Source organism: Molossus molossus, unplaced genomic scaffold, assembly GCF_014108415.1.
Source record: "Molossus molossus isolate mMolMol1 unplaced genomic scaffold, mMolMol1.p scaffold_m16_p_10, whole genome shotgun sequence".
NCBI classification, from domain to species: Eukaryota; Metazoa; Chordata; class Mammalia; order Chiroptera; family Molossidae; genus Molossus; species Molossus molossus.
Window position 1 is genome coordinate 22,765,547 of NW_023425345.1, and position 14,019 is coordinate 22,779,565.

Here is a 14,019-nt window from a genome sequence, read left to right on the forward strand (position 1 = left end):
GATCCTATATCAGATCACCAGGTGGGAAAATCCTTAAAATATTTGATATAAATTTTTGTAGTCCAGTGGGACTAAGTTTACAGATTCACATCTTATTTATAAAAAAACAAAGAATGTAATATTTCTTATAGAATACACCTATTCTGAAACAAGACAAAACAGCTTCCCCACCCCCAGGACTGTGAGTGCACTTCTGTCCACAGGTAAGAACAATTTGTATTAGGTACCTTATTTTGTTATCTTCTTATTTTTAATTTCCTCTCATTCTCTCTTCCCCTTGTCTAACTTTTAAAATTGCTTACAAGGTTTTTTATAATTAAGAAAGCAGCAGTACTCATATTTTTAACCTTTGCTGCCACCGTATGGCTATCTTTCATTACTGTACGTGAAAAGAGGGAACCTCAGAGCTCCTGCTAAGCCATCAAAACAGGGACAAGTGTAGGGGAAGCACATTAAAATAAAACTGCAGAACATCCAAGATGGTATTTCACCATAATGCTTACTATCTTAAACATGAATCTAGTATACGCTATATGTATCTCTTATGTATCAGTATTTGTCCCTTAAAATCTTACTGGTTTGTGTCTAATCTTATTTTAGTAGTCTTTCATTTCTCATCCTACTTCAAACCAGGATGCATAATTACTCTGGAAATACATCACTGCTGATCCCGACTTGCCAGTTAGTGTCAATTGGGGCTTTTAATGAACCCCAGAAAAAAAAATTGCTTAGGAAGCTGATTTTATCTACAGTAGGCCTATGTCTTAAAATTTCTTTGTGGAATTTCATTTTGGTTTGGTAATGGTGCAAAGCATTTTGGCTTTCCCCTAAATGGTTAGAATTAAAGAATACAGTTTTAAGAGGTGTAATATACTCACAACTCATTTTCAGGCACATTTTGTGTGTGTGTGAGAAATAGGGACTAGTTTAATAATCTCCTTGCCACCTGTCTACCACACTAGCCCCTTTCTGTTACTTGTGACCATCCAAAATCAAATCTGATCGTGCCACTATTCTCTTTTTAAAAGATTCGATCATTCATTTGTTGCTTTCAGTTCTATGTCCCACATATGAGTGAAATCATATGGTTCTTAATTTTTTCTGTCCGATTTATTTCACGTAGCATGATATTTCCAAAGTCCATCCATATTGTTGCAGACGGCAGTATTTACTCTTTTATTATGGGTAGGTCGTGTTCTACCCCTATGTTCTTTGCAGCATTATTCATGGTGTCCAAGACATGGAAACGACCAAGTGTCCTTCACCAGATGATTGCATAAAGAAGATGTGGTACATGTACACAATTATAGACTTTCACAATAGCAGGTCCCTTACAAGGATGTCTTCTAGAACTGTGAAGGAAAAGCTCAGTGTCTGGTAACCTGGAAAAGGAAAGAGAGAATAATTCAGAATCAGGTAGGCCTCATCTTTCTTTCTTTGGCTTGATTCAATCTTTATCCTTTGAGGAACAACTCTTAGTTGACTGATAGCCTTCAGACTCAAATCGACTGTGCTTCCCAACTGATCACATGTGTGGATGGGATTATAAATTTTAGAATAGGAACCTGAGGAACTAGAGAAGAGGCTCCTTGGAGTAATAAAAACTCAACAGTTTTGGAACAATTAAAGCAATTTTTATTCCTCTATAATACCCAATACATGGCTCTGTTCATAGTAAGAGATAAATTCTTTTTACTGACAGACTGAATCTATCCATAATTATATTTCCAAATATGTAGAGAATAGACATTTTTCAAAGTGTAAACTTAAACTTACGTGTACAAAATGAGAATGGTGTTCTTGTGTTGCTAATAAAATTGATCACATTACTCTATGGTAAAACTGACTGTGCTTAATATATCTAGGCTGATAGCATATCATCTATCATCTATCAATTTTTTATACATGTGTAGTAAGGTGAGGTTGACATAATCACTGACCAACTTATGGGAATACTTCCTACCCTTACTCAGCAACTTTCAGCAGGGTTTCTAGATGATCAGGCCTGTTTGCGGTAAAGCGCGTTTACTTGAAGTAAATAGAAATATTCATATTCCCATTTTAGTAAAACAAATCTATATCCGCTGGCCTCTCCCACCCCCACTGCTTCTCATACTCCAAGTTCCAGCGAAGCCTGCAGGGAGGACAGAGAATTTAAAATATTATCTAATGGAACAGAAAGGATGTGGTTTTCCAAAAGGCTTTCCTTATGCTTGCTCTTATATTATGCACTTCCCAGGTGCAAAGACCCACCTAAAGGATACCCAACCTGATGTGTCTAGCAAGGCTGCAGGACCCTTACCTGTTTCACATAAATACAGATATTGTTCTTGCTCTCTTCTATCCTGCTCATGCTAGATAGTTCAAATTGAGGAAAAAGGGAGAAATCACTAACGTCACTTAATAAATAAAGTCCTTGGGGTAAGCGACAAGAGGACAGTGGGACTAAAGTCTATATAAAAAGAAGCTGAGATTAAATTCTTTTCAGTGATATCTTGACCACTGTTTATTTTACTAATGAAAACTCATTGCTAACCATTAGGCTGAATAAAAGCCACTAATTTCACAAATGAAAACTCATTGTACATTTATTATGATAATTAGCAAAGCCTCTGTTACTGATGGGAAAGGAACGTAATTGAAATGCTCCTAGTGGCTGACTGCAGCACAGCCTCTGAGATCAGTGTTTTTCAGTTCCCGGTGAGAGGAACTTTGGATAGCTTTATGCATTCCTCACCCCAAACCTATTTAATCAGACTCTGGTGTTGGTGCCCAGGCATAAGTACATATTTAAAAGCTCTGTAGATGATTCTAATCTACAGATCAGAATGGAAGGATTTTAATGTGAAGGATTGAGAAATACTGGCTTAACTGATCATATTTGGAACATGAATTATTGATTAGGTTAGCCATTGTCCATTAAGCAGTAACTCTCATCCTGTCTGTACATAAAAATCAATTTCAAAATAAATAGTGCTGCTTACACTCCCATCCCAGGCTAATTAAACCAATTAAATAAGAATAGTTTGGCATGGAACCATGGTAGTAGTAAAATGAAGCAAACCAAAATCCTCCTTAGGTGATTGTGATATTTGACTCTTGTCCCTAAAATATAGCTCATTGGTTCTCCTAGGATCACATGAAGGGCTAGTTAAACCCGATTGCTGAGCTCTGCCAATAGAGTTTCTGACTCAGTAGGTCTGGGATGGGGTCCTAAGATGAGCATTTCTGTCAAGTTCCCAGTTGATGCCAATGCTGCTTGTCTGGAGACCACTCTTTGAGAATTGGCTTAAAGCAGTGGTTGAAACTTGGTTATGCATTAAAATTACCAGAGAGGCTTTTTAAAATTCGAATGCCCAGGCCACATTCTAGAGCACTAGCTTCTACTAATTAAACATGCTTAATAATACCACAATGTCTATGCTAAATTATTTAAAATAAATAACAGACATCATAACAAGACTGTGAGACCTTAAGAAAATTTCTTAACCTACATCTCAGTATGTTGACTTAATACCATTATTGTTATTTACTTAATATGTAAAGAAGTGAATGATAAAATTCTGCCATCTCTTGGGTGTTAGGTTTTCTTTGTAGAAATATTAGATGGATCAGGGTGAACAAGTGCTATTCAATTTTATTTTATTTTTATTTTTTATTGTTGAAAGTATCACACATGTCTCCTTTTTTCCCAGTTGACCCCCTCCCTCCTCGGGCTCCTGCTCCCACCCCCTCCTCTCTTCCCCAACCTAATGCTCATGTGGATTGATTGTGCATACATACATATAAGTTCTTTGGTTTTTCTCTTCCCACCCCTCCCACCCCCAATCCCTCTGAGGTTTGTCAGTCTGTTCCCTACTTCCATGATTATGTATCTTTTTTGGTCAATAGCTTATTTTGTTTGATTTTAAATAACTTATTTCTTGTTTTTTTTTTTTTTAAGTGGACAAAGGCTGAGGAGAAAGAAAGAAATATTTGGGAAAAGGAGGAGAATCAAAGAAGTCTCAAAGGAGAATCAGAGAAGGAAAAAGAGAAGTAAGAGTAGAAAAATGCTTTTCACAAAACAAGATATGAAGAGTATTTGAGATTTAAGACCAAATGAAGATTATGAGGTTAGATGATCTTTAATTGTACTTTACAGAGTAAGTATTCTTTCTCCTTATACAAGTTGGAAAGTACTGAATTCAATATTTCTTCTTAGTATTATGCTTTTTATTAGTTGGATTTTAATTTAATTTTCAGAATAGTAAATATGTTCACACGGTTCAATAGTTAAATAATTTAAAATGGTATTTAGGAAGTGGTCTCTTTCTCAGCCTTGCAAACTTTCACTTACTTTTCCCTGTTCCTATAGGTAGGTAAACACTTTTTGGTAGTTTTTTTTCCTCCTGGTGGGTATCCTTCCAGCCTTATGCTATGTAAATGCAAAAATTATGGACATATTATTTATGCCTCTGCCCGTTTATTACATAAAGGGGTCTATACTTGGTACCTTGTTATGCGTACTATTCTTTCATAACAACATAATCCTGGAGATATATCTGTATTGATAGAATGCTTCCTTTGTATTTTGCTGTTATTTAGATGTTTCCTAATAAGTCGTATCCTAAATTCTTGCCAACTCTTTCATAGAATAAGTTGTTATACCCTAATCTGCACATTAACTTCTGATTTATCAGTTGGGTCTAAATATATTTTAAAATAATTTATTTTTACAAGGTAGATTCAAGTATTCTATTTCTTTCTGTTTGCATTTCTATCATAACTGCCCAAATGAATGCTCTGGCCAACTGGCCCAAAGTGGGGAAAGATGAGTTTGGTGGTAAGGTACATAAGCAAATGCAAGATATTATTAAATTTCAAAATAAAACATAACACACTCTGTAAACTAACCCTACCCAACTCTATCTTATTCCCTGTCATGTCTCCATATACCTTTATAGAAAGAAGAAATCTCAATTCACAAAATTAGATATTGTCAAGACAGACCACTCTTTAAAATTTTGCCTAATTTTAATTCCCAAATTTCTATGCCACTATTTTTAATTATAATTAGGCCCCTTCCTCAGGGTCATATTAGAATTTGGATATGATACCTCAAAATAATTATCCAAATATGTGTTTTTTCTTTATTAATATTTATTATTAAAAAAATTTTTTTTCCTTTATTGATTTAGAGAAAGAGGAAGTGAGAGGGAGAAAGAGATAGAAACAACGATGAGAAAGACATCGACTGGCCGTCTCCTGCATGCCCCCACTGGGGATCAGGCCCACAACCTGGGCATGTGTCCTGACTGGGAATCAAACCAGCAACCTCTTGGTGCATGGGTTGATGCTCAGCGACTGAACCACACCAACCAGACTTTATTGATTTTTAGAGAGAGAAGAAGGAAGAGGGAGAGAGAGATAGAAGCATTGATGAGAGAGAACATCGACTGGCCACCTGCTGCATGCCCCGCACTGGGGATTTGGCCCACAACCTGGGCATGTGCCCTGACCTGGAATTGAATCTGCGACCTCTTGGTGCATGGGTAGATGCTCAATCACTGATCCACACCAGCTGGACTGTACTTTTTAAAAAAATTCATCTTTATTGTTGACTGCATTATAGATGTTCCCCCCCCTTTTTTCCTCATTGACCCCTCCTCTTTAATCCTGCTCTCCTCCTACCTTCCCCACACTATCGTCAGTGTCCATTGGTTATGCATATATGCATAGAAATTCTTTGGTTTATCTCATCTCGTATTCCCTCCCACCTTTCCTTTGAGGTTCATCAGTCTAACAACCAATTTGTACTTCTTAATTCCCTCATCTTTTTCACCCATTCCCCAACCCCCGACCCATCTGGCAAGCAACAAAAAGTTCTCTGTATCTATGAGTCTGTGTTCCGCCTGCTCATTTTGTTTGTAGATTCAATTGTTGATAGATATGTATTAATTGCCATTTTATTGTTCATATTTTTGTTGTTCTCCTTCAAGAAGACCTTTCAACATTTCATATAATACTGGTTTGGTGTTGATGAACTCATTTAGCTTTTTCTTGTCTGGAAAAGTCTTGATATGTCCATTGATTCTAAATGATAGCTTTGCAGGATAGAGTAATCTTGGTTACAGGTCATTGCATTTCATCACCTTGAATATCTCTTGCCACTCCTTTCTGGCTTGCAAAATTTTTTTTTGAGAAATCAGCAGACAGTCTTATGGGAGCTTCTTTGTAGGGAGCAAACTGCTTTTCTCTTGATGCTTTTAAAATTTTCTCTTTGTCTTTAACCTTTGGCATTTTGATGATGATGTGACTTGGTGTGGACCTCTTTGAGTTCATCTTGTTTGGGGCTCTCTCTGCTTCCTGGACTTGTATGTCTGTTTCTTTCACCAAGTTAGGGAAGTTTTCTATCATATTGTTTCAAATAAGTTTTCAATTTCTTGTTCTCGTTCTTCTCCTGCTGGCACCCTTATGAGGTGAATGTTGGCATGCTTGAAGTTGTCCCAGAGGCTCCTTACACTATCCTCATTTTCTTGGATTCTTTTTTCTTTTTGTTGTTCTGATTGGATATTTTTTACTTGCTTATATTCCAAATCGATGGATTGCTTCTTGGTTTCTCCTACTCTACTATTGATTCCTTGTAAATTATTCTTTATTTCAGTTAGTGCCTCCTTCATTTCTGACTGGTTCTTTTTTATGTTGTTGATGTTCTCAATAAGTTCCTTGGAGGTCTCCTTAAGTTCCTTGAATGTCTTACTAAGTTCCTTGAGCAACCTTATAACCAGTGTTTTGAACTCTGCATCTGATTGATTGCTTATCTCCATTTTGTTTAGTTCTTTTCCTGGAGTTTTGTTCTTTTCTTTCACTTGGGACATGTTTCTTTGTCTCGTCATTTTTCCTGCTTTCCTGTGATTGTTTCTATGTATTAGGTAGAGTTGCTATGTCTCCCAGGCTTTGTAGGGTGGCCTTTTGTTGTAGATGTCCTATAGAATCCAGTGGCAGAGTCTCCCTGATCACCCCAGCTGGTCCCTCGAGGTGCACCCCTATTGTGGACTGTACATCTTTCTGTTGTAATTGAGTCTCGATTGCTGTTGGCATGTCAGTGGGAGGGATTTACTCAGGCTGATCAGCTGCAAGGACTGGCTGTGCTCACTGACCACTGGCCTCTGACTACCTTGGAGGATCAATGGTATAGGGACCCACCACACAGAGCAAGACTTACTTCATCAGGGCTCTAGTACCCACTGAGTCCGCTCATTGAGTGTGTCACTTGTGGAGGTATTTGGGTGGTGGTGTTCCGATGTGGTCTGAAGTTGTCCACTGGGTGTGCTGACTCTGGGGCAAGGTTAGCCACTGCCTGTGTTCTATCTGGGGTCACCCGGTAAGCTACAAAGTGATCTGCAGATGGCTGCTTTTTGTGCTGGGTTTGGAGGTGCCCAGGAAAAGCCAAGTTGTGAACCAAGTCTGGTTGCTTCTAGTGTCAGGCCTGGGGTCCCTTAATGAGAGACATGGGGCTCTCTGAGACCAGATACTGTTTGTTTGAGAGATTTTAGCAACTCTGAAGCAGGTTCCAAGACAAGCCAATCCTATGGTAAAGCCTTTGGAAACAGCTTGGGTGGGTCTGAATGTTGGGTGGGGCAGGGCCTCAGGGAATCAGCAGGGCGGGGCTACCAGTGTGAGCCAGGTTGCTGGAGTCCCAGATGTGGCAGCTGTCTGCTGCCCCAGGGAAGGGCTCACCAAAGGAACATCAGCCTCTACCAGCACATCTGTTCAGGAGAAAGCTGCCTCTCCAGGCCTCGTCCTGAGGCCAAAGAGTTCAGTTCTTCTCTGTATGTCTCTGGTGCCCCTCACGCTGTCTCCCCTCCAAGCTCAGAGGGAGCAAGTCCAAGTAAGTCTGTGTGCCCTTTAAGAGGAACTGCCTGAGGTTCCTGCTGCTGCACCCTCCCTCAGCCTCAGCCTCAGTTCCTCCTGTTTTTTAGCCAGAAGTTATGGGGACTTCTCTTCCTGGCACTGGAGCCCTGAGCTGGGTGCCTGGTGTGAGACAGGGTCCCCTCACTCCTCAGAGAGGACCCTCCCAGTTAAGGTGTCCCTCCTGATTTTTATCCGTCAGAGGTGGGTACGAAAGAAATCAGCCTATTGGTTGGCGCCTCTGGCCCTCCTACCAGTCTCGATGTGGCTGCTTGCTGCTTTTTAAAATTCATAGTTGTAGGACTTCCATTCAGCTCCATTTCAGGTGGTTCTGAAAGATGGTTGTGTTGTAGTTTATTTGTAATTTTGATGTGGTTGTGGGAGGAGGCGATACTGTGTTTACCTACATCATGACCAGAAGTCTCTCTCTCTCTCTCTCTCTCTCTCTCTCTCTCTCTATATATATATATATATATATATATTTAACCCTGCAGTGAGTTTCTCTAAGATATGAATCCTGTTTTATTTTATTTTATATCATACTATGGAATATAAATGTTTTGGGAATAAATCATCTCGGTTCAAAAGATACAACTAATAATTTGCAACAAATATATCCTTTAAGTACATTTACAGTTATGATTTCCATATAAACAAAGAAAAAAGAGCTAGACCAAAGTGACAGAATTTATTTATTTATTTATTTTATTGAAACAAGCAATTAATATATTTTATTTTCATATATTAATAGTTTTTCAGAGAACCATGACTGGTAGAGAGCAGAATAAAAGAAATAAAGATTGTGTTCTGGCCAGTGTGGCCCAGGGGGTTAGGTGTCATCCCATGCACCAAAAGGTTGCTGGTTTGATTCCTGGTCTGGGCACATGCCCGGATTTTGAGCTCAATCCCCAGCAAGGGTTGTTCTGGAGGTAGCAGATTCCTCTCTCTCTGATATGTGTTGCAGGTAGAGATTCCTACTGGCGCAACAAAAAGAGTTCTCTATGCTTCAGCTGATGTTTCTGTTTATCAGTCAAGTCAGCCTCGATTGTAGTTTCAGATTCTTCCTCAATTTCTTCTTGATTCTGCTCCTAAGTTTCTGGTAGCTGGAATTCCCTGGGGGCCCTCTTCTCCTCTACTACACCCAGCCTGACCTGCCACTAGCATGCTTGTCTGCAAGCATTGTAAGCGTGTTGGAAACATCTCGTCGTCTATAAAAGCACACTACTTCTGCTTCCACGTTGCCATTTGCAGTCTTGTTGAGTTCTTCTATCCTCCTGATTAGGTAGGGGTTGCTGGAGGAATTCTCAAAGTAGACATAATCTGTTGGCCGCCACGTCTGCCCGCGGAGTCCGAGCTGAGCCCTGGCCGCCTCGCCACCAGGCGTGACAGAATTTATTATAATCATTTTACCTTGTTTCCTTTAGTCATTGACCTAATTTCTTTTATTTAAAAAAATTTTTTTCTTTATTGATTTTAGAGAGAGAGGAAAGGAAAGGGAGAGAAAGATAGAAACATCGATGAGAGAGAACATTGATAGGCTTCCTCCTGCATGCCCCCCAACGGGGATCCGGCCCATAACCTGGGCATTTGTCCTGACCGGGAATTGAACCGGCAACCTCTTGGTGCATGGATCAATGCTCAACCACTGAGCCACACTGGCCGGACCCTAATTTATTTCATATTCTGTATTCTGGGTTGATGTGCAATTGACACTAATTATGTTTATTTGGTTCTGAACATGTTTTCTCCTGGCCTTCTTGTCTGAAGTGTGTTGGAGAGGCAGCATGGTTTGAGGTTGAGTGTGGACTTGGAAGCCAGACTTTGTGGTATTGAATTGTGGTTTTGCCATTTACTAGCTGAGCAACTTTGTGCAAGTATGTCACTCTGTGCCTCAGTCTCCTTATTTGTTATAATAGTACTTGATTCACAGGGTTGATATATTAATACCTGGTGAGGTTCTTAGTGTAGAACCTGGTATAAAAGTGACAGCTTTTATCTTTTATTTTTTTTAGCCTGGAGACAGAGCTAGGGATGCTTGAACTTCAAAGTCCTTAGAGTTCTTAGCTTATACCATTTCAGATCCTATTACACTAAATCAAATGGAGAGGACTACTAGGGATTCCCCAGAGATCTTCCCTCTACAAACTCGGAAGACACTTCTCCAAAGAGGACATACAGATGGCCAATAGACATAGGAAAAGATGCTGAACATCACCAATTATCAAAAAAGTGCAAATTAAAACCACAATAAGGTATCACTTTACACCTGTTAGAGTGGCTATCATCAATAAATCAACAAACAAGTGTCGGCGAGGATGTGGAGAAAAGAGAACTCTTGTGCACTGTTGGTGGGAATGCAGACTGGTGCAGCCGTTGTAGAAAGCAGTATGGAGTTACCTCAGAAAATTAAAATTGAAGCTGCCTTATGACCCAACAATTCCACTTTTGGGAATATATCTGAAGAACTTGAAACACTAATTCAAAAGAATATAATAGATAATTTTAATACGCATGGTATCTGAATACCTCCTTGATTTTATATCTAGTCTTTGATCCTGGGTCAAAGTTCCAGAAAAAAGATGCCCTATTTGAGCTCTGAGCACTCTATTCTTTCTTCTAAGAAAACTCTCTTCTGCATGCATCACCTCTTCAACAGTTTCAATCTAGCATCCTTTACTGAATCTGAAACCCAAGGTTAACTGACTGATTATTTATATTAATCAGTGGTAACATTGGTTCTAATTGGGGACACATAACTCCCAATTCAGGTTACATTCTAGTTAACTATGCTGTCTCCTGATGTCAACTTTGTATTTCATTACTTCCCTTAAATGTGGAATGTCTTTTCTAGTTATGTCAGTCTTTTATTTTCTTATGAAATGTACTCTGACTTTTTCCTAGAGTATTCCCATAACCAAACACATTTTATGCTCTCTTCATACATCATTTAATATTTTTTTCCCCTGAAACCCCTACATGAAGCCTACTCAAACCAATATCACTGTACCTTTTTTCATTTTATGAAGTCTCTCAGCCCTTGATTGCTATGAATTTTTATTTCAGAAATTTATTTCATGAATTTTATTGAATGACTGAAGACAGACTCATAGAAATTGACTAGAAAAAAGTTTATTCATTGAGGCTTCAAAGATACAAACACTTTTTTCTTTCATGGAGACCTGAGTTTGTGGAACAGGGACTCCAGGGAAGCCATTTCCATTGATGCAGTCTTCAAACATTTCCTTGATCTGTGATATTGGAAAGAATAGAAAATTAAGATGGACTTGGGTTTTCTGAGCATTGATGATTCCTTCTCTTAGATCTGGGTAGTACACTGCCTAAGGAAACCAATAAGTATAGTGGAAAACAAGATCCATTATTTATAATGATCAAATCAGCAATCCTATGAACTATCTGAGGTTTGACCATCAGTGGCCTTTTCCAAATAAATACTTTTTTAATAATAAGTTGCACTATGAGCAACATAATGTCTACAAAGAATACTGAGCCAGCATTTTATGGAGGAGATTTGAGGGACAAGACCAAGGGGTTCCTACTAAAGGAGTGTGAATTACTTACCTTTGCCGCAAGGAGCACTGTACTCAGCAACTGCAAACTCATCTGAATAAAAACAAAATCATTAGGTGAAGTGAGAGGGATAGCAAACACTTATGGGATAGGTTAGTGAAAGAATATTGTGGAAAAATTGTATCGTGTCAGAAACATCAGCGTCACTCACTTGATGCCTTGCTGGCTTCCTTATATTGTTAACTTTTCAAATGCAGTATATTATGTTTCCCTTTACCCTATATCCTAAAGGGACAGTTCAATGTTGTAGTTATTTAAATCTAATATTGTCATATAGTTGATTTAGCTGAAGAAAAGGGAACTAAATATCCTACAGTTATTTTGTATTAGTTGGCAGAGTGACACTATAGGTAGTTTCTACAAGGTATGTATAGACGACAAAGAGGAGAATCAGACTTGAAAGAGACAAAACTAAGTGATAAGAGCTGTTGATGTAATGAATTACCCCTACATGTTTCTGAAGTCTAAATTTCTGTGACCAGGAACTTAATTTCTGTGTGGAAGTTGCTCACACTCACCTGTCTCATAGTAATCGTAGACTTTCACTACGGCTGGTTTCAGATCTCTTACTGGGATGTCTTGTACAACCGTGAAGGACAGGCTCAGTGTCTGAATTGTCACCTAGAACGCAAAAGGGAATCAAATGAGCTTCCTTCTCTCTTTTTTGAATGGATTTAAGTATTTATTTGTTTTTTTGGGGAAAAATTTTTTTTTTCCTTTTATCAACTAACAGGGTCCTTAAATTGTGCAGAAAACTCCCAGGGTTGAAGAAAACCTCCTCAAATGGTTTCTTAAATAAATAAAGCAATTCATATATTCCCATCAGTGCTAGTACATGGCTTTATTTATAGAGGTGAATGACATGGCTTTTATTGGTTGGATAGCTATGTTTCTTTTTGAATAACCAGAGATTTGGCACCATTTCATTTCTTTACCTTGTAGAAATATTTGTTTTGACTCAAAAGGAATATAAAAGGTCAATCACTGTAACCTTGTTTAGATTTCATAAATTTTTAAATTGTAATATTCATCAATCTGTAAATAAACTATGCTACAACACATAACTATAAAATTAGAGTCGTTTATTGGTGTTCTGGTCTTATTATTTTATAGCCCAAGTCCTTGCTGAGATTGACAGTATTTTCCCCTTTTATATTGTTGATATGTTGTTCATATAATAATTGACTAACCCAATGGTTACTTCCTTACATTACTCAATATCTTCAAAGTAACTTGAGAACATACTAAGCACATTTTGTGGAGAATTTCTGGCTTATGGAATCCTAGAAATATTCATATCCCAATATTATAAGTCATTGTCATAGTTCCAGATATAAGACAAAGAAGGAGGGGAGAACATTTACTGAAATTAATATTAGAATTCTCAAATATTTAGCATGGAGGCGATGTCCAAAATGTCTTCACTCAGTTCCCAGATACCTCCCTTTGAGATGTTATTATCTACCTTTTTTTTTGCAAATAGAATGGCAGGGCTCTCACCTTATCCAGGTAAATCAAAACATGGTTGTTGCTAACTTCCGTTCGGCTTACATTATTAGATCTTTCAAGCTGAAGAAGATGAAAACATTACAAATTTTAATAAACAGAAGAAAGCCCTGGGGAAACCCAGATGAAAAGAAGAATTTTTATTACAAAATTAAGCCTGAGGGTAACATTTCTTCTAATATTTTTGTAAGTAAAGAGAGTAATGTGGTAAAAATAAAAGATAATTGGGATGCAGAGTTTAATATTAGTATGACACATAGCCTATGTATAAAGTTGATTTACCTGAAAAAAAAAAAAGGGAACTAAATATTTTAAACTTGGGAATTGCCCATATTTCAAGGTTTAATTGACATTCTATTCCTTAATACAAGAGGTTTTTTTTTTTCTTCTTTTGCTTGCTCTAACTTGTAGCAATCTCATTTTGTCTGACCTTCTGTAATACTTATAGTTTATATCAGTCTCATTTTCACACTTTTTCACTGATTTATATGTAGATTCTTTATCTTCAAAATCATAGGCTACATGAAGGTAAGAACCTGCTGACAATCTATGTTTTCTAGTAGGTGTGGCTTTCAGTAATGTTATGCACATGGTGGGCACCAATACAAAGATGCTAAGTGATATTTCTCACTTAGAGGAAGTATCAATCCTTTTTTTATTTTTAATTTTTTATTTATTAATTTGTTTTTGTTACAGATGTTTCTCATTTTCCCCCATTGACACCCTCCTTCCTTCCCCCCCACCCTACCCCCAGCTTTGTTGTCTATGTTCATTGGTCGTGCATACATGCATGTAAATTCTGTGGTTTATCTCTTCCCCCCCAAACCCCTCTCCTCTAAGGCTTGTCCTCTATGTCTCTGGGTTAATTTTGTTCAGCAGTTTGTTTAGTTCATTATATTCCACAAATAAGTGAGATCATGTGATATTTGTCTTTCTCTGCTTGGCTTGTTTTGCTTAGCATAATACTCTCCAGTTCCTTCCATGCCATCTCAAAGGATAAGAGATCTTTCTTTCTTACAGCTGCATAGTATTCCA

General features: G+C 38.0%; 1 protein-coding gene across 1 annotated transcript in view; it reads right to left on the bottom strand.

Annotated features, from left to right (window-relative positions):
- Positions 1 to 11,018: 11,018 nt before the first annotated feature.
- The window catches only part of LOC118624307 (alpha-2-macroglobulin-like), a 45,581-nt gene continuing 42,580 nt past the window's right edge, over positions 11,019 to 14,019 (bottom strand). The window contains exons 33-36 of the mRNA XM_036252464.1: positions 12,979 to 13,047; positions 11,997 to 12,099; positions 11,470 to 11,511; positions 11,019 to 11,138 (exon numbers count right to left, since the gene is read on the bottom strand). Coding sequence (XP_036108357.1) covers positions 11,122 to 11,138; positions 11,470 to 11,511; positions 11,997 to 12,099; positions 12,979 to 13,047 — 231 coding nt within the window. The 3' untranslated portion in view covers positions 11,019 to 11,121. The remainder of the gene's footprint in view (positions 11,139 to 11,469; positions 11,512 to 11,996; positions 12,100 to 12,978; positions 13,048 to 14,019) is intronic.